Raw genomic sequence first — 20,488 nt, 5'->3', positions numbered from 1 at the left:
TTGTGGTGGGTTCTCCAGCACTGACCATTTTAAACCAAGATGGAATGTTTAAAAAAAAAAATAAAATAAATCTGCTCTAGGGTTTTTTGGGGGCAGGTCTCTGTTATACAGGAGGTCAGAGGGGATGATGACAGTAGTCCCTTCTGGTCTCATGCAGACCAGGCCTTTGTCTCCTCTGTACAAGGAGGTGCTGGCCAGTTGTTCCCTGTAGTTTTTATGTCCATGTGTGGAATGAATTTTGCTCTGGGCACCAGTATGGAGGTTGGACAGTACGGACACATCACCTTTGTGTCAGTGCACATAACAAAATTCATGTGGGGATGGGGCTGAGGGGTTTGGAAGGCGTATGTGTGTGTGTGAGAAGGGGGTGCGGGGCTCAGGGCTGGGACAGAGGATTGGAGTGCAGGGGTGTGAGGGCTCTGGCTGGGGGTGTGGGGTTCAGGGCTGGGGCAGAGGGTTGGGGTGCAGGGGTGTGAGGGCTCCGGCTGGGGGTGTGGGGTTCAGGGCTGGGGCAGAGGGTTGGGGTGCAGGGGTGTGAGGGCTCCAGCTGGGGGTGCGGGGTTCAGGGCTGGGGCAGAGGGTTGGGGTGCAGGGGTGTGAGGGCTCCGGCTGGGGGTGCGGGGCTCAGGGCTGGGGCAGAGGGTTGGGGTGCAGGAGTGTGAGGGCTCCGGCTGGGGATGCGGGGCTCAGGGCTGGGGCAGAGGGTTGGGGTGCAGGGGTGTGAGGGCTCCGGCTGGGGTTGCGGGGCTCAGGGCTGGGGCAGAGGGTTGGAGTGCAGGGGTGTGAGGGCTCCAGCTGGGGTGTGGGGGCTCAGGGCTGGGGCAGAGGGTTGGGGTGCAGGGGTGTGAGGGCTCCAGCTGGGGGTGTGGGGGCTCAGGCCTGGGGCAGAGGTTTGGGGTGCAGGGGTGTGAGCGCTCCGGCTGTGGGTGTGGGGGCTCAGGGCTGGGGCAGAGGGTTGGGGTGCAGGAGTGTGAGGGCTCCGGCTGGGGGTGTGGGGGCTCAGGGCTGCGGCAGAGGTTTGGGGTGCAGGGGTGTGAGGGCTCCGGCTGTGGGTGTGGGGGCTCAGGGCTGGGACAGAGGGTTGGGGTGCAGGAGTGTGAGGGCTCCAGCTGGGGGTGTGGGGGCTCAGGGCTGCGGCAGAGGTTTGAGGTGCAGGGGTGTGAGGGCTCTGGCTGTGGGGGCTCAGGCCTGGGGCAGAGGTTTGGGATGCAGGGGTGTGAGGGCTCCGGCTGTGGGTGTGGGGGCTCAGGGCTGGGGCAGAGGGTTGGGGTGCAGGCTCTGGGGTGAGACCAGGGATGAGGGATTTGGGGGTGCAGGCTGTTCCAGGGCTGTGGTGGGGAAAGAGGACTCTTTTTCCACCCCTCCCTCCCCCCAGCCCTCTCTCACCACAGCAGCTTGGGGCCGGGGGAGAGGGACCTCTCCCTGGGGCAGCTCTGGCAAGACTGAGCTGAGCTGAGGGAGGGGCTCCTCTCCCCCGGCGGCGGCAAGTTTGGGGCAGTCTGCGCTGGGGCAGCCCTGAGCCCTTTCATGGGGCTTAATAGGCAGCTGCGCGGCCACACAGCGTAGAGGGAACTTAGATGCTGCCTCCTCTCCTACACCCGGTCCTAGATGGCTCGGAGCTGATCCCTGCACAGAGCGCGTTCATGGGGCCTAATGGGGAACTTCCCCCGCTGTTTAGTCCCAGGGGAGGGTTGTGCGGCTCAGGTGGTTAGAGCCTCAGGGATTGTAGCCTTGGAGTCTCGTGGCACATTTCCCCCACCTCACAGCACCCGTTCAACTCCATGTATGCCGAACCTTGGGAGACGGCTGCTCCTGGCTCGGAATAGGCACCCAGCTGGGAACTTTTGTCTTCAGCCTGCGACTGGTTAACGTGCTCAGCTGTGAAAATACGACTTTGGGTTGTTTGGTTTTCGTGGCTGAGTGGCTGGCTTGGTGTTTGCAGGGATGAGAGCACCTTTGGGTTTTGGTAGCACCTAGAGGCTCTAACTGAGATTGTGCTGGGTGCTGCACGGCCCCACAGTGAGAGACGGCCCCACCACCAGAGCTCACGAGCACCATAGACCAGACAGAGAAAATCCCCGTTGTACAGATGAGGAACTGAGCCTTGGAGAGACAAATGCCTTGGCTGAGGTGGATGTGATGGAGCTGGGAATGAAACCCAGATCTCCTGAATGCCAGCTCGGTGCCTGTTCGACCGATCTTAGTAATATGCTTAGAGTGGACAATTAACACACACAATCCCTTCCCAAGCCAGAAACCTTTATTCGCGCTCCACTATCTGATCGCCATGTGACGGAGGGTTGTCTCGTCATTTAAAGCATGGCTGGAAGGCGCTCAGATGCTCTGGCGATGAGGATGGTGTAAGGACCTGCCTAGAACAGAGTAGAACTGGGACAAAAGATGCTCTCGAGGGAGGGATTTGGGACTCCTGGTTTCTCTCCCTACCCCCAGCCTCTCCTGGCAGGAAGTCGTGAAGGAGTATACTGTAGATTTTAGGAGTCGGGACCCAGCTCCCCTGGGCTGTTCAGAGATTGTGAGGCCAGTAGGGACCATTAGCTCATCCAGCCGGAGGCGAAGTGGTTAATGTTTGCTGAGTTTTTTGAGTTCCTCGGTTGGGAGGTGTGCTAGGAGGGGAAAGTACTGTTCTGACACATTCAAACAAACAGGGATTTTTGCCCCGCTGCTCTGGCTCTGGCCCTGCGAGGACGTGTCGGGAATGATCTGCAAAGCCCTGTTTCTTACTTGGCTGGGACCAGAGGGTGCTTTGGGTGGCGGTGACCCAGTTCTCTCTGGATGAAGTCCACCCATTAGCCAGGGAGTGGCTTGGGTCAATGGGACTTGAATGGTGCTCAGACCTGGTACTGACCCCCCGTCCCTGTCTCCCGGGGCTGGGGCTGGCCTTCTGCAAAGAGCTGGATGTAACGGAGAGAGCTCAAACCCTTCTCACCGCCGGTCTCCATTCCAGCTTCAGCCTAGCCCAGGCCACTGAGACCCTCGGCTCCGTGGGACCGTGCTGTGGATCGGGGCCCTTTCCCCCAAAGAGCCAGGGATGAGATTCTCTTTCTTTCTTCCGGCAGGCGACGGGCTCATGGTGAAGTCGGAGGAGCAGCGTCACCGCCAGGCAGGCCCAGAAGAGCTGGGGCTGCTGGGGAGCTCTGGGGAGCCGCTGTACCAGGCCCCTGCCTACGGGAGCCAGCGTGGCTCGGTGACACAGCAAGCCGACCCTAGCGAGAACAGACTGGGTAAATCCTTCCGCTCGGATGCCAGCTTCGGCGAGTTACCAGGCACCTTGATCCCACGGGGAGCCGGTGCGCTGGGGGAGGAGCGGCCGCACGGCTGCGCCGAGTGCGGGAAGAGCTTCAGTGTGAAGAAGAGCCTGAAGATCCACCAGCGGAGCCATGCCAAGGAGCGGCCCTACGCCTGTGGGGAGTGCGGCAAGAGCTTCAACTGCCACTCGGGGCTGGTGCGGCACCAGATGATCCACCGCGGCGAGCGGCCCTACAAGTGCGAGGAGTGCGGGAAGTGCTACAGCCGCAAGGAGCACCTCCAGAACCACCAGCGGCTGCACACCGGCGAGCGGCCCTTCCAGTGCGCCGCCTGCGGGAAGAGCTTCATCCGCAAGCAGAACCTGCTGAAGCACCAGCGCATCCACACTGGGGAGCGGCCCTACCAGTGCGGGGAGTGCGGGAGGAGCTTCCGCTACAAGGAGTCCCTCAAGGACCATCAGCGGGTTCACGGCACGGAGCTGGGGGCCCCCCCTGGGCTCCCGCCGGCCCTGGGCAGTGGGGACTAGATCCCGGGACTCCGTGGCCTAGACCACATGGCAGCTCGGGACTGGGTCGTAACTGACCGCGAGTTAAATCCAAGGCAGCGAAGTGAAAACCAGTGCCAGAAACGAAGCTTTTACCAAATACGTCCGCGGGGTGCGAGGCAGCCGGGATGTCTGGCACGTCCTCGGAGGGGCCCTGTCTGGCACGTCCTCGGAGGGGCCCCCAGCACGTTTTTCATACCTATCTCCCATCCCCTGGACAAGCCCCTTCCATGCAACCTGCAGAGAGAGCCGGAAAGGCCGGTGCATGCGCCGAACGCTGCTCCCCGCCTCCTCCCGTGCCCAAAGAGCAGCCCCGTCCCTCCCAAGTCCCCACTAATGTCCTGCTCTGGTTCTAAACCCCCTCCTGGGGCTCTTCTCTAGAACCCGCTTCCTTTCTCCCGCTCCACACCCACAGCAGCACGATTGTGTGAGAGCCTTCTCCTCTGCAGCTCCTGCCCCCAGAGCCGCCTCTCCCCACATTTCTCCTCTCACTGGATGTAGATTGACTCTTTCTCACCCGTTGCTCTGTGTCCCGCCCTTCTCCCGCCCCCCTGTTGTTTTTACATTTTAATTTCATAAGCGTGCAGTTAAACTCTGTCAAGTGTTTGGCGGTGTAGTTTTATATGGCAGATGCAATGCAAAATAAAGTTGTGTTGGCCTGTTCCTGGTGTTGGATCGTTCCTACAGCTAACCCTACTCAGCCGGCCGGCCCCATGAAATCCTATGGGAGACCATTGCCAAGAACGCAGCAATCGGGTTTTTTACACTGATGGTGGCCCACCAGGGCCAGCGCACCCTGGCCGGATTCTCGTTTACACTAAAGCTCTGCTGGCATGAAGGGGCTGGGATAGCTCCACCCACTTTCCAAGCTCCTCTATGCTGCTGGAGCGGGGGCAGGGCTTCTAATGTAAATGAGGATCGGGCCCCTTTTCTCATCAGAACCCAATGGAAAGTCCCTCCTTGCGGGTTTGCTTCTGCCCACGTTGGGTGCAGTGAGAGTGCCACTGGCATCCGCCGGGGTGGGCTCGTCTGATGTGCGCCACACTAGGACAGCCCCCCCACTGGGTCCCCACAAGCTTCCCGCTGGGATCACCGGAGCTAGGGCGGCTACAGGCCAAACGGACCAGCCGCCAGGCAGAGGCACATCAGAACCTGGCACGTGGAAGTGGCTGGTTCTGGCCCTGTCGGGTTGGGCTGATCAGCAGTGGTGTGATTAGAGTCCTTGCATGCTAACCAGGAACTGGGTATTGACCCAGCAACATGCTGCTCCTTTCCCCACGAGCTGGCAGCCCCTGCCCTCCTCTGCCATTTCCTTATTTGTTAGCTCGGCGGGCACGAGGAAACGCTCTGTGATCTCCAGTTAGAAGCCTCTTCACCTGCACAGCCCAGTGAGTGCATAGGACTTCGGTGGTCCCTCGTCCCGGCCTCTGCAAGCACAGAGAGGTAGCGGTGAGAGGAAGCCCCTGCTGCTGCTAGCTGCTTGAGATGCATACTGCAGGGGGAGGGGTAACCACCAATCTCCCGTCCCCCCAGTGCCCATGAGGTGGTCCAGAGTCTCCGTGGACCTGACCGGCTGACGTGTCTCTGACCTTGGTCTGATCTGGTCTGTGTTGGGCGTGCCACCGTGTTCTCCTGTTGGGTCCTTCTGGTGCATCTTGTCCCTGCCCTAGTCCTCACTGGCCTCAATCATTCTCTCTCCTCAGCAGAGTCCTTTGGCCTCTGGCAATGACAGGTGCTTGGTTCCAAGGCCTCGTAAAGTGGCAGGGAGCCGGTGACATGATGAAATGTAACCGCCTCTGATGTCCTTTTCCAGATGGTGCTATTTCCAAACCGTACCTCCTGTCCTGGACGGAAGAGCCGTGTGTCAGGGACCCGGGGGGCTTAGCAGAGAGCGTGATCCCTACGGGACTCGGGACAGGTCAGTAATCACCTACTGCAGCTGGAGCTGGAAAGAAAAACAGACCTAACCAAATCCTCATCAGCTCTTATGTAATGAGGAAGGCCGGTGCAGTGGTCAGCGTGCTCGCCTATAACTCCGGAGATCTGAGTTAATTCCCTGCCTGCGTGACTCACGCTGTGCCGCGGTTCCCCATCTGCGTAATGAGGCGAACGGCTGCCTGTGTGTGAAGATAAACACATGAAAGGTTGGGAGATGCTTGGGGCCACAGGTGAAGTCAGTGTCCCCCCAGGCCAACAGCTCATTGGGCTGAGGCAGTTAAGGCATGTCAGCTTCATAGCCAGCCACACACGAGGGAGCTCTGCGGTCAGCATCACACACAGCCGCCTGTGACTGCCCGAAGCCAACCAGGGCGAGGTGGCAGCCCACGCCCTTCAGGCTTGCAGTGGAGCACCGTAGCCGCTCAGCCACCGCCCCTCAAGCCCTGGCAGAGCCAGAGGTAGAAATGGCGTTTGCTACGGAATTGCTCCAGAGTCTCATTGCTTCCCGTAGCAGCTTCCTGAACACTGTACTGCAGCAGCATCCACAAGGTGCTAGTGCTTGCCACAAGCCCTCCCCATAATGGACCATCACTCATGGCTTCCCACCAATCCCAGCTGCTAAACCTGCCATTTTTTACCTTCCGACAGGTCTCGAGGCCCCCTGGTTTCCTTTGGCTCCGATCCCCAGGTGTGTCCGTTTAGCCCCCCCCCGCCAGAGAGAACGCCTCTGGGCCAAGCCCTGTTTCGGGAACTGCTTTTCTGATCTCCGCAGGACGCTTTGTAATGTTGTTCTCTCTCCCGCCAACAGAATCTCTCGTTTCCCCAGCTGGAGCTGTGGCCCGGACAGAACAAGGGGAAGAGGTCTGTGGGGGGAGCCAGCAGGACTCTGGGGAAAGAGAAACATCGGTGGCTCTGAGCACTGGTGAGCGTTAGTTTGAATGTGGCCTTTTGGCCCATAGCTCCTAACAGGCTTCACGAACTCCAGCTAATGAGAGAAGGCAGCACTGGACTGGGACTCAGGATAATGATCTGACCTTTCTCCCCAGCCCACACTGGTCAGTTCAGATTCTGTCTGTCTAGGTGGATTCTCAGGTGGCCCTTAGCAGCAAAGGACCGGAGCTCTGCAGAGCAGGGATGTTTCTTAGGATGTGTTTGAACCATGCCGGGCACAGTAGGGACCCGATCTGGGCTGGAGCCAAGCGGGGGCTCGTTCTCCTGGCACAAAGGTGGCTGGATTCTCTCTCTATGTTCCAGGTGGGATCATCACCAAAAAGGAGGCACAGTGTCTTGAAGAGCATCACCCCCACCATGAGCGGCGCCAGATGGCATCGGGAAGGCGGGTTTTCTGGAGTCCCGAGCAGAGAGGTCCCCAGGATCCCCACAGGGTGGAGGATCAGTGTGGAGCTGCGCTCAGTAATTCCCCTGAGCAGCCAGTCCTGCTCCCAGGGTCAGAACCTCCCTTGCCCTCTGCGGGGGCAGGATCAGGCCCTGGGCAGGCCAGAGTTCCCTGCGAGAGCCGAGACGTGGCTGCCCCTTACGCCGCGCAGGCGAGGGAGTGGCCTCATGCCTTGAGTGCTGTGAAATCCCAGGCCCACTCACTGGCAGATGAGCCAGTCCAGTGTGAAGGGAGCTTCCCCCAGCCCATGAACCTGGCCGCCCACCAGCCCAAGCCCAGTGGGCAGAGGCCCCATGCCTGCAGCGAGGGCGGCCAGGGCTTCAAGCAGCAGCAGAACCTCATTACCCACCTGAGAACCCACGGCAAGGCCAAGCCACACCAGTGCAGCCAGTGCGGGCAGAGCTTCCTCCACCGCTCCCGGCTCACCTACCACGCCCGCATCCACACCGGCGAGCGGCCCTATGCCTGCACCCAGTGCAGCAAGACCTACAGCCGCAAGGAGCACCTCCAGAACCACCAGCGGCTGCACACCGGTGAGCGGCCCTTCCAGTGCCATGAGTGCGGGAAATGCTACATCCGCAAGGAACACCTGCAGTACCATCAGCGCGTCCACACCGGCGAGCGGCCCTTCCAGTGCACCGCCTGCGGGAGGAGCTTCATCCGCAAGCAGAACCTGCTGAAGCACCAGCGTGTCCACACCGAGGAGCGGCCCTACCAGTGCGGGGAGTGCGGGAGGAGCTTCCGCTACAAGGAGTCCCTCAAAGACCATCAGAGAACTCACGATGCTGAGCCAGGGCTGCCCTGTGGCCTGCACCCAGGATCCGGGCTCAGAAAGCAGACACCTCTGTGTGAGAGGGGAGCCAAGGGCGGGTCTGGGAGCTGATGATAATACTCAGCCCTTGTGCAATGTTTGGGGAGCCTGGCTCTCCCCAAGCATGGGGCAGGAAAAGTGAAAGGACACAGTGGCAGGAATAGAACTTGGGTCTCCTGAATCCCAGCCCTGTGCTCTAACCACTAGTCCACAGTGCTTTTCTGTAGCAGGAAAATTCTTTTGGCTAAAACCCCTTCTGAATGTGAGTTGGGCACATTTCTCTGCTCGTGTAGAACTCATCTCTGCCACCTGGAGCAGTGTCTCAGCTACGGGCATCACAGCCTTCTCTGCAGCTCCTGCTGCTCTGAACCTCTCCAGCTGCTTTCAGATCTCCTGGGGATGTAGGTAGCCAACCTTGCTCCCATTCCCCTCTATTCTCTTACACAATGGAAAATAAAGTTTGGCTGAATTCTGCCGGACTGGGCCTTTTTTTTTTTCCCCAAGCCAAAGGCAATTCAGGCAGCTCTCTCCTGTTCTCACAGCAGGGCTGTCAGCTCTGGGGAGCCAGCATCTGCTTGAAAACATAACCCTGCAGTGGAGCTGCTGGGATGGTACAGCCAGCTGAATTTGCAGCTCACATGTCTCTCTGGCCCTTGGGCGCCTTGGAGTGCCCTGCATGTCTGTGCAAAGGTTGCCGTGCTCAGGAGAACCGCAGCCCCGTCCTGCGGGGATGCTGCCCTGGTGCAGCGCTGGTGAACGGCTGGGGAAAGCCCTCCCATTTTGAACGGCTGCAGCCCTTCTGCGTTAGGGGTTTGCACTGGGGTAGCTACACGGGCGCTCGTTGCCCAAATGCAGCCAGGCCTAACTGTGACCTGGGGACCACTGCTACCTTGTCCACACTAACACTCCCACTACAGTGGGCAATGCTAAAGCTGTAGTCTGCGAGGCCACAGAGCGATGTTCTTCCTAGCGGTGAACTGCTACAGGCAGCCCTGCTGCTGTTCGTGCCAGGGAAGTTTCCCTGCAGAGGGTGCCCCAAGGTTGGCCTGCAGTGGTAGTCGTGCAATAGTCTGTGGCAAGGGGCTGTCCTGGAGGCAAGAGGAGGAGGAGAAATGGAAAAAAGGGACCCGGCTAGCAGTCCTCTCTGGTGTCCCTCCCATGCGCAGACCCAGAACAAGGAGAATTGGGGCCTGCAGCGCTAGAAACGCCTGGTATAGCTAGGCCGGCAGCGCCTCCTAGTGGAGACACGGGGTGTGCCAACAGACAGATTTTTTCTACCAGCAGGTACCCCATGTCCCTGAACGATGTTCGCTAGGCCAGGACAAGGCGGGGGAGCTCGTATCTTTCACTGGACCAATCTCTGCTGGGGGGAGAGAGACACTTCGAGCCTGCGCAGAGCTCGTCGCAGTTGAAAGCTTGTCTCTCTCCCCAACAGAAGATGGTCCAACGAAAGATCTGACCTCACCCAGCTTCTCTCTAATATCCTGGGACCGACGCGGCGACAGCAATACTGCATGTGAGCTTTGCTGCCAGAAGCATTTCATAGTTGCACCTATGCTGGGGGGGTTTGCCAACATAGCTAGGGGGCATGGGGTTCCCCCCACCCCGGCACACTCTTTTGGCCCAATCCTCCAATTTGTCTAGGTCCTTCTCTATCCTATCGTTACCCTCCAGCGTATCTACCTCTCCCTCCAGATTAGTGTCATCTGTGAACTTGTTGAGGGTGCAATTAATCCCATTATCCAGATAATTGATACCGGCTGCCAACTAGACATCGAGCCGTTGATCACTACTGATTGAGCCCGACAATATAGCCAGCCTTCTATCCACCTTATAGTCCAATCATCCAGCCCATACTTCTTTAACTTGCTGGCAAGAATACTGTGGGAGACCATATCAAAAGCTTTGCTAAAGTCAAGCTATATCACATCCGCCATTTTCCCCATATCCACAGAGCCACTTATCTCATCATAGAAGGCAACCAAGTTGGCCAGGCATGACTTGCTCTTGGTGAATCCTGATCACCTTCCTCTCCTCCAAGTGCTTCAAAATTGATTCCTTGAGGACCTGCTCTATGATTTTGCTGGAGACTGAAGTGAGGCTGACTGGTCTGTAGTTCCCCAGGCTCTCTTTCTTCCCTTTTTTAAAGATGGGCACTATATCTGCCTTTTTCCAATTGTCTGGGACCTCCCCCTATCGCCACGAGTTTTCAAAGATAATGGCCAATGGCTTTGCAATCACATCAGCCAACTGCCTCGAATGCATTAGAGCTGGACCCATGGACTTGTGCATGTCCAGCTTTTCTAAATAGTCCTTAACCAGTTCTTTCACCACTGAGGGCTGCTCACCTCCTCCCCATACTATGTTGCAGCAGTCTGGGAGCTGATCTTGTCCGTGAAGACAGGCAAAAAAAGCATTGAGTGCTTCAGCTTTTTCCACATCCTCTGTCACTAGGTTGCCTCCCCCATTCAGTAAGGGTCCCACACTTTCCCTGACCTTCTTTCTGTTAACATACCTGTAGAAACCCTTCGTGTTACTCTTCACATCCCTTGCTAGCTGCAACTCCACCTCTTGTGCCTTGGCAGTCCTGATTACACCCCTGCATGCTCGAGCAATATTTTTATACTCCTCCCTAGTCATCTGTCCAATTTTCCACTTCTTGTAAGCTTCCTTTCTGAGTTTAAGCTCACCGAAGATTTCACTGTTAATCCAAGCTGGTCGCCTGCCCTATTTGCTATTCTTTCTGCACGTCGGGATGGTTTGTTCCTGTGCCTTCAATAAGCCTTCTTTAAAGTACAGCCAGCTCTCCTGGACTCCTTTCCCCCTCATGTTATTTTCCCAGGGGATCCTGCCCATCAGTTCCCTGAGGGTGTCAAAGTCTGCTTTTTTTGAAGTCCAGGGTCTGTATTTTGCTACTCTCGTTTCTTCCTTTTGTGAGGATCCGGAACTCAGCCATCTCGTGGTCACTGCTGCCTAGGTTGCCACCCACTTCTACATCCCCTACCCAATTCTTCCCTGTTTGTGAGCAGCAGGTCAAGAGGAGCAGGGCTCCTAGTTGGTTCCTCCAGCACCTGTACCAGGAAGTTGTCCCCAGCACTCTCCAAATGCTTCCAGGATTGTCTGTGCACCGCTGTATCGCTCTCCCACAATGATGTCAGGGTGATTAAAGTCCCCCATTAGTATCAGGGCTTGTGATCTGGAAACTTCAGTTAGTTGTCCGAAGAAAGCCTCATCTACCTCATCCTTCTGATGCAGTGGTCCATAGCACACGCCCACCACAACATCACCCTTGTTGCTCTTGCCTCTAAATGTAACCCAAAGACTCTCAACAGGCTTTTCTCCAGTTTCATACTGGAACTCTGAGCAATCATTCCACTCTCTTACATACAGTACAACTCCTCCACCTTTTCTCCCCTGCCTGTCTTCCTGAACAGTTTATACCCGTCCATGACAGTGCTCCAGTCATGTGAACGGCCCCACCAAGTCTCTGTTATTCCAATCACATCATAGTTCCTTGACTGTGCCAGGACTTCCAGTTCTCCCTGCTTGTTTCCCAGGCTTCTTGCATTCGTGTACATGCACCCAAGATAACTAGCCGATTGCCCTGCTTTCTCAGTATAAATCAGGAGGCTTCCCGTCTTGTACCCTCCTTCTTGTGTTTCCTCCCAGTATCCCACTCCCTCACTTACCTATGGGTTTAGGTCACCATCCCCTGGCGAACCTAGTTTAGAGCCCTCCTCACTAGGTTAGCCAGCCTGCCTGCGAAGATGCTCTTCCCTCTCTTCGTTAGGTGGATCCCACTTCTTCCTAGCAATCTTTCTTCCCGGAACAACATCCCGTGGTCAAAGAATCCAAAGGCCTCTCTCCAACACCACCTGCATAACCACGTATTCACCTCCACAATTCGATGGTCCCTACCTGGCCCTTTTCCTTCGACAGGAAGGACGGACGAAAACACAACTTGCACCTCAAAGTCCTTTATCCTTCTTCCCAGAGCAATACAGTCTGCAGTATCATTGGTGCCGCATGGAGAAGTAGGAAGAGGTAGCAGTCCGAGGTCTTGATCAGTCTCAGCAAACACTCCGTCACATCCTGGATTCTAGCTCCAGGCAAGCAGCACACTTCTCGAATCTCCCAGTCTGGTTGGCAGATGGATGACTCTGTCCCCCTTAGGAGGAGTTCCCTCCTCCTCTTGTGGGTGGTGGTCATGGAACCCCCATTCCTAGGACAATACATCCCATGCCTTCTAGCCAATGGGGTCTCCTTCTGATACCTTCCCTCAGAGGGCTCTTCCAAATCATTCTCTGCTGTAGTAGCTGTGCACAGAGCCTGAAAATGGTTTCTTACCTCTTATCTGCGTTGGGGATACATGAGTTCTCCTCTGTCTTCTTCTGGAGGTCACGTTGCCAGTTTTCTTCCCTGCTCTGCTCCGCACTCCTGGATTCTTCAGCATGTTTTGCTTCCAGAACCAAACGCTGGCTTCTATCCAGAAAATCTTCATTTTCTCTGAAGAAACATAGGGTTGATACTTGGTTCTCTAGTCCTCTAACCTTCTCTTCCAATATGCAGACCAGCTTGCACTTCGTACAGATTAAGTCCAGGGCCGGCGCTTCCATTTAGGCGACTGCGGTCGCCTAGGGCACCAGAATTTGGGGGTTGGCATTTTGCCATCCTCGACGGCAATTCGGCGGCGTGGGGTCTTTCCACTTTCCGGGTCTTCGGCAGCAATTCTGCGGCGGGTCCTTCACTTGCTCCAGGACCCGCCGCTGAAGTGCCCCAAAGACCGGGAGTGGGGAAGGACCCCCTGCCGCAGAATTGCCGCCAACGACTGGGGGCACGGAAGGACCCCCACCTAGGGCGCCAAAAACCCTGGCGCTGCTCCTGATTGTCATGTCTGTCCTCTGGGAGAAAGACAAACGTGACACATTCTGACCAGGTCACAACAGCTGATCGCTCACTATCCATGTCTTCCTTCTAAGAGGCTCCTCAGATGTTGTATGTACTGCTCCCAGGAGCCTGAAAGGCTTAAACACTGTGTACAAACTCCCCGCAGACAAACTCCCTCTGTTAGCCTGTCCTCTGTTCGCTGCTCACTCGATTCACAACTGGCTGCCTTTTTATAAGGCTGCTGGCTCGAAGCATGTGACCTGGCTCAAAGCCTTCCCTCCAATCAACCACTCAAGGCCATGAGTGATGACTCAGTTATCAAGTGATGTCCCCATCTTCCACTTCTGGCTTCTGAGGATTTCACAGTCTATTTCTTCCAGGAGGGGCGGGGGATTTTAGAAGAATGGGAGGAGCTATACCAAGAGGTGACAAGGGAGATCTATGAAGCATTGATCTTACTAGGTAAGCAGTAATTTATCTATGTAAGTACATAAGAACAGCCAGACTAGGTCAGACCAATGGTCCATCTAGCCCAGTGTCCTGTTTCTGACCGTGGCTGGGGCTAGATGCTTCAGAGGGAATGAACAGAACAGTCAGTTTATCAAGTGATCTATCCTGTCATCCACTCCCAGCTTCTGGCAGTCAGAGGCTTAGGAACAGTAGAGCTTGGGGTTGCGTCTCTGACCATCTGGGCTAATAGCCATTGATGGATCTGTCCTCCAGGAACGTATCTATTTCTGTTTTGAATCCAGTTATAGTTTTAGCCTTCACAACGTCGCATGGCAATGAGTTCCACAGGGTTGACTGGATGTTGTGTGAAGAAGTACTTCCTTTTGTTTGTTTAAAACCTGCTGCCTATTAATTTAATTGGGTGACCCTTAATTTTTGTGCTGTGTGAAGGGGGTAAATAACACTTTCTTATTCACTGTCTCCACACCAGTCATGATTTTATAGACCTTTATCATATCCCCCCTTAGTTGTCTCTTTTCTAAGATAAACAGTTCCAGTCTTTTTAATCTCTCCTCATGTGGAAGCTGTTCCATACCCCTAATCATTTTTTTTGTTGTTCTCTGTACTTTTTCAAGTTCTAATATATCTTTTTTGAGATGAAGCAACCAGAACTGCATGCAGTATTCAAAGTGTGGGCATACTATGGATTTATATAGAGGCAATATGATATTTTCTGTTTTATTATCTATCCCTTTCCTAATGATTCCTAACAGTCTGTTAGCTTTATTGACTGCCACTGCACATTGGACAGAAGTTTTCAAAGAACTATCCATGATCGTGATCATGATTCCAAGATCTTTCTTGAGTGGTAACAGCTAATTTAGACCCCATCATTTTGTATGTATAGTTGGGATTATGTTTTCCAATGTGCATTACTTTGCATTTATCAACCAGATGGTATTAAGATGAGTTCTGAAGGAACTCAGATATGAAATTGCAGAACTACTAGCTGTAATATGTAACCTATCGCTTAAATCAGATTATGTACCAGATGACTGAAAGGTAGTTAATGTAATACTGATTTTAAAAAAAAAGTCTCCAGAGGTGATTCTGGGAATTACAGGCCAGTAAGCCTAACTTCAGTACCTGGCAAATTGATTGAAACTATAGTAAAGAACAGAATTATCTGACACACAAACACAATTTGTTAGGGAAGAGTCAACATGGCTTTTGTAAAGGGAAATCATACCTCACCAATCTAGTAGGATTCTTTGAGGACATGGGACAAGGGTGATCCAGTGGATATAGTGTACTTCATTGAAGAGTGATCTTGCCATGCATGAAAAAAGTCACCTGCAGGAGATTGTGCATCAATGCCTGGTCTGTGGGAATACCTTTGTAAGTGTTACCTTCAACTGCACTATACATCCCACACAGGAGAGAGCCAATGGAACGAGTGTGGGAAAACCTTTAGCTCTAAGTAATACCTGAAGGCACAGCAGAGAATTTGGTGGGGGCATAGCCCTTCCAGTGTGCTGAGTGTGGGCAAACGTTCACATTCCAACAAAACCCGTAATCCCACCCAAATTGTCCCCAAGGGCAGCCACTACACAAAGGCTCTGAATGTGGGAAAAGTTTAAATCCTGTCACACCAGAGACTTCACTACAAAAAGGAAGCCTATAGATGTCTGGTGTTTGGTAACCGCTACAGTTCCCAGCATTATCTTTCTATGCACCAGAGATCTCATGGGGGGGAAAACGTGTACAAAGTATGGGAGGAGTGTCATCTCCAAGAGTTATCGGTGCAAGCATCAGCAGTAGTCACCTTATCTAGTTCAGAGCCACTGACCTCCCCCCCCCGCCCCATGTTGTAACCATCCTCGCTTCAACAAGGTATGGAGGGGTGGCCGGGGCTGCTGGTTTTCTTTGGCTCCAGGAGCAGGTCTAGCTGAAGCGGCTGCATTGTCAGAAGCCTGTTAGCTGCCGGCAGTGTCCACTTACACCAAGAGAATTCAGAGAGCAGCGGATTAAACCAGTGACGGCCCCCATCCAAACCAAACATGCCAGATTGCTAAGACTCAACCAGCTCTGAATGCTGGGAATCGGTGGCGCCTCCTTCGGCTGAAGTGGGTGAAATCGCTCCCTCCCTCCCTCCCTTTCACTCTTTATCTCTCTGTCTATTAATTGAGACCCAAAAGCACAACAGGTCACTGGCCTAATTCCCCTTCCTCCTTCCCTGAAGCAGGCCGGGACATGGGGGTTTGTTTCTTTATGTATCTCCACCTTCATTCTCCCCTCCTCCTATTGCTCCTCATCCCCACCCTTTCCTCCTTTGCCTTATTGCCCTCCTCCATGCATGGGGTAGGCAGGAGCCTCAGAAACAGGGACAGCCTGGGGAAAATGGGGGACAGCGGGAAGTGTTGGGAGAGCCAGTGAGGCCTGGAGTATAGGGGGAGTCGGGGGGACTAGGCGTGGTGGGGGTTAGTATAATATTCTGGGGTGTATTAGCAGGAGTGTCAGAGGTAAGACACAGGAGGTCAGTGTCCTGCTGTCTTCAGCACTGGTGAGACCCCAGCTGGAGAACTGTGATGCTTTGGATGTCACCGTTTATTGGAGAGAGTCCAGAGGAGCACAACAAAAACAATCAAAGGCTTAGAAAACCCGACCTGTGAGGGAAGGTTAAAAAAACCTGGATATATTTAGTCTTCAGAAAAGAAGACTGAGGGGGACCTGGTAACAGCCTTTAAATACGCTCACGGCTGTTCTAAAGAGGACAGTGAGCAATTGTTCTCCAGGTCTCCTGAAGGCAGGACAGGAAGCAGTCGGCTTAATCTGCTGCAAGGGAGATTCAGGTTCAATATTAGGAAAAACTTTCCAGCTATAAGGATAACGAGGACCCAGAAAAGGTCCAAGGGAGGTTGTGGAATCCCCAGCAGTGGAGGTTTTTAAGAACCCCTGTCACGGATGGACTGGCCCTGCCTCAGCCCTGGGGGCAGGACTAGGTGACCGCTTGAGGTCCCTTCCAGCCCTCCAGCTCTATGATTCCAGGATTACCAGTGCCTCCTATAATGATGTCTTGACCCTCTTTTTGTTGCAGCAGGTGAGAGGTTCACCAAATAAACCAAAACAAAGAGCCACCACAGGGAATGTGCTGAACAATGAGACCTACTCAAAATGGCCTCAGAGAGAGCCAGTGAAACCATTATGGGAAGTTCTCAGGGGGGAAGAGCCTGCGAGAGTCACAAGAAATCCAAAAAGTTGTCAGAGGAACCCGGCAAGAGAAATGGCCCCAAAGGCCGTACAATGTGAAAGGGGAAGCCACACAACAGTGACGCCTTATAAATGCGGGGAAATGTGGCAAAAGGTTCAGACCGGGGCAGTTCCTGGCACCAGCACAGCAAGCGCTTGCCTGGGGTGACAAACATGGGGGGGGCGGCGTGCCGGTTGCCATGAGGGTGGCAGTCAGGCTGCCTTCGGCAGCTTGCATTCGGGAGGTCCGCCGGTCCTGCGGCTTCGGCGGTAATTTGGCAGGGGGCACGCCGAAGGCGCGGGACTGGCAGATCACCCGCAGGTGCGCCGCCGAAAGCCACCTGATTGCCGTGCTTGGGGTAGCAAAATACATAGCGCTGCCCCTGGTTCAGACTGAAACCACTTCTGCAAATTCACCAACGAATCCGTGCTCGAGAGAGGCCCGTTCCTCAGATGGTGAGTGGGAAAAGGGTTGGTAGGAAACCAGGTCTTGAAGAACCCCAGGGAATGGATACAGGAGAGTCTACAAATGTCCCGAGTGTGGGAAATGCTGCAAGCCCTCAGCCCTGCTGGCAATTGGGTTCCAGGTAGTTCGTGTTAGGCAAGTAAAACCTGTGGCCCATAATTATTAATGCTCCAAATCCCCAGAACCCACCGCATTTCATGGGGCCTAGATCCCAGCAGGGCCAGTGTACGTGGCTGGCTGGCTGACTTCAGTGTGAGCTGTGGGGCTCAAAACCCCTGACAATTTGGCTCAGTCTTTGAACTTCCCGAACTCCCATCTATTACATATGGAACGTGGAAAATATAGAGTGAGTCTTGTCGCTCTTTATTGCAGCAGGTGATGGGTTCACTGACAGAAAACAGACAAGGAAGCCTCATGGGGCAGAGGGGAACCGTTCCGCTTTCAAGCTCTGACCAGAGGCTTTAGTATAACCATTTACCACAGAGTTTTTCTCCCAGACAGTCAACGCAGGAATCGCCATACCTGCTCAGACCACTTGCATGTCCCCTCGGCTACCAAGGCCAGTGCCAGATACTTTGGTGAAGAGTGAGAGAAACCCTATAATGGACAAGGATATAAAAAGGGGCCCATACTATGGAGGAAAATTAGTCCTAAACGCCTAATAGTTGGGTTACGCCCTGAAGTGCAATATTTTATCACTCACGTAAAAAACGCTGCCTTTAGCTAACTGTGGCTGTTTGCTAATACACAGCTCTGTTTTGATTCTTAGCCTCTGTGATATCTTGGGCTAATGAGTTCCCCAGGTGAATTACACATTGTGCTTTTAAAACAAACAAAGTTTCATTTATTCATTCATATTTCTGTAAATAACTCCATCTGTAAATAAAATGCAAGCACGCTGCACCTTTTAAACATTCAATTTATATCCCTAACAGCTAACACAAAAGAACAAGAGAGTCCTACTGATAGTTTGACAAAGATAGGATGGGTGTTGGGTTTGGTTTGGTTTTTATTTAAAGCATTTGCCTTCAACACACGCACAAAAGAAATCGTAATGATCCCTGGCCTGACATTCACACATGATTACTTATGGTTTTTGCATTACTTATACTCCACTGGAGCATTAGAAAGAAACCCAGGCAGAGGCACTGGGAGGAAAAAGTCACTTTTAAAGCAGCAGCTGGTCAGTTTCATCTCCAGGCTATATTTGCAGTGAAATTCATTAACATCAATGACCAAGATAGAAACAATCATTTGATTATTCACTGAAATTAAATATCAGAAATTAGGTGAGGTTACATATACACAGAAATATTTAACATACAATTCAATACATTTCTCAACACATAAACCTTTAAAAACAGAAGTACCCCCCCAATCACAAATACCAGATCATCCTTATTCCTGACTTGAGTTCGTATATTTATTTACATCCAGTTTTAAACCCAGAGATTAAAAGCTATGACTTTTCCCCACTCCCGCCAGCTGTCCCGTGGCTTTGTAAGCAGCAAGAAGATCCTCTCTCTACAAACAGTGCTTGGGCTGCGAATGGCCAAAAAACCCAAATTAAAGGAGCAGGCCCAGCAGCCATTTTGAATGTTCACATGCTTGCTGTATGGTCTTATGTTCACGGCTGGTGTGACAATGCAAAATGGCTGCCACACAATTCCGTTGTAGTGGAGGGGTTTAAGAGGGTGTTAGGATGAGAAGGAGATTAAACAGCTAATGGAAAGGCAGGGGGCTGGGATAAAGCAATTTTCTATTATGCAAACTGGCTATGGCTTTGAATTCTGGGATGCAGCAGGTGCATTTGCAGTTCTGTTCACGTCTCAGTTTTGAGGGAGGATCAAGGAGTCCTGCTTTAAGATAAACTAGTGCGGCTACCAAAGAGTGTTCGGGCTACTAGATAATTACCACCAGACATTTGGGGCCATCATCACACTCAGAAACAGAGCCCAAGAGTTTCCAAACTGGACTGACACATGCACTCCCATACCACAAGGAGGAAATGCGCCCAATTGTTACATGCTTATAAAGGACCGAGAGGCACGTCTGACCTCAGGTTCTGCCTGATGACTTAGGAGAAGTCACTGCAGATTTATATTGGCATAACTGAGCTGCTGGCCCCAAGTGTCTGCCTTAAACTTAGGAAAGCAAGTAAACAGCGCGTCTGTCCTAAAGGCTCCATCACCTCGCTTCAGCCCCCTGCCGGAGGAGGCGTTAAAGTGAGCCCTAGAAAGGACTCTGTGCTAACAGAAATGTTGGCAGTAAAGCAATAGTCCGACTGTGCACCCCTCAAACAGCCAGATAACAAACATCACTGTGTCTATTTATTGTTACTAGTATTAATGATTCATAAGAATGAATATTTTGCATTTTCTGCCTCTAAACACAGGGTGGACTCGCTGGTATTCAAAAAAATGCCATGTTTTGAAATGCCGACCCCCCCATGGTTAATGTCACTGAAGAGTCCCTCCGTTTCCTGAAACTGCAGCAATTCAGGGCCAAATGATCTATGGACAGAAACTGAGGCAGCCCTGTGGATTTCAATGGCATTGGCCCTCCGTCCCCCAGAGCCAAGCACAGCAAACACTAATGAATCTACATGACATCTCTCCCCCAGGGTTAATACCGTCACCCCATTTCACAGAGGAGGGAGTGGAGGTACAGAGTGGTTAAGTGATGTGCCCTAGGTAGCATGGTCAGAGCCAGGGTCAGAACTCAGTCGTTTCCAGTGGTCTAATCCCTGGGCTAGGTCTCTAGAGCATGAAAACAGTAGGAACTTAGTGACACATGAACAGCAGCGCGATGGGGGAACCCACCCTGTGCTGGTCTCTGACTCTGCAGAGGCTGCATGGCCAGGGTGCATAGAAATCTGGAGCGCATTGCTGCCTCCAATCGCTTTTCAACGCGCTAGGGACACAAGTTTCTTACCTCTGACTTGGGGACTATTTTAAGAGCAGAACGGCCACACTGGGTCAGACCAATGGGCCATCTAGCCCAGTATCCTGTCTTGTGACAGCAGCCAGTGCCAGGTGCTTCAGAGGGAATTAACTCACCAGGGCAATTATTGGGTGATCCATCCCATTAGCCAGTCCCAGGTTCTAGTAATCAGAGGTGTAGGGACACCCAGAGCCTGGGGCTGCCCAAGAGAAGCAGTGGAAGCCCTGTCTCTGAAGCCTGGCCTGGCCTGGCAAAGGCATGGAGAATACAGAGCAGGGAACAGCTTTGTGTTGTCCCCCCGGGATAAACATGATGTGATTTTACTAGGTCCTTCTGTCACCAACTTTTGGGATTCTAAATCCCAGTAAAACGGGTGACGTCAATTGCATTTGGATATTGCAGGTTCATATAGCTGAGTGCCAAGAAACATCTCGTCATCGTCAGTGTCCTAGAGGGTGCGTGAAAATGCCCTAATACACTGCTAGCCAACTAGGGGGTCTCCCCCCAAGTCTTGTAACGGGAGGAGGGTGATTAGCA

General features: G+C 53.4%; 3 protein-coding genes across 5 annotated transcripts in view; all 3 read left to right on the top strand.

Moving 5' to 3' along the window:
- Positions 1–3,961, top strand: part of LOC127046004 (zinc finger protein 850-like) — a 58,703-nt gene extending 54,742 nt beyond the window's left edge. The window contains exon 14 of the mRNA XM_050942904.1: positions 3,078–3,961. Within this exon, the coding sequence (XP_050798861.1) occupies positions 3,078–3,793 (716 nt within the window). The 3' untranslated portion in view covers positions 3,794–3,961. The remainder of the gene's footprint in view (positions 1–3,077) is intronic.
- LOC127045845 (zinc finger protein OZF-like) overlaps positions 1–20,488 on the top strand; it is a 265,245-nt gene that overhangs the window by 21,634 nt on the left and 223,123 nt on the right. The window lies entirely within an intron of this gene.
- LOC127046003 (zinc finger protein 436-like) lies at positions 6,214–8,028 on the top strand. The gene is made up of 3 exons (XM_050942903.1): positions 6,214–6,298; positions 6,558–6,671; positions 7,004–8,028. The coding sequence occupies exons 1-3, from the start codon at positions 6,214–6,216 to the stop codon at positions 8,026–8,028; spliced, it is 1,224 nt and encodes a 407-aa protein (XP_050798860.1).

Source organism: Gopherus flavomarginatus, chromosome 2 (assembly GCF_025201925.1).
Source record: "Gopherus flavomarginatus isolate rGopFla2 chromosome 2, rGopFla2.mat.asm, whole genome shotgun sequence".
NCBI classification, from domain to species: Eukaryota; Metazoa; Chordata; order Testudines; family Testudinidae; genus Gopherus; species Gopherus flavomarginatus.
Note: the sequence above shows the minus strand (reverse complement) of the source record. Positions and strands in the feature narration are given on the sequence as shown.

Bases quoted from the DNA above. Each gene is read 5' to 3' on its own strand.
- LOC127046003 (XM_050942903.1), top strand. From the start codon at position 6,214: ATGGCGTTTGCTACGGAATTGCTCCAGAGTCTCATTGCTTCCCGTAGC. The intron at 6,299-6,557 runs GTGCTAGTGCTT...TCCCGCCAACAG, and splicing joins ACTGCAGCAGCATCCACAAG to AATCTCTCGTTTCCCCAGCT. The intron at 6,672-7,003 runs GTGAGCGTTAGT...TCTATGTTCCAG, and splicing joins ATCGGTGGCTCTGAGCACTG to GTGGGATCATCACCAAAAAG.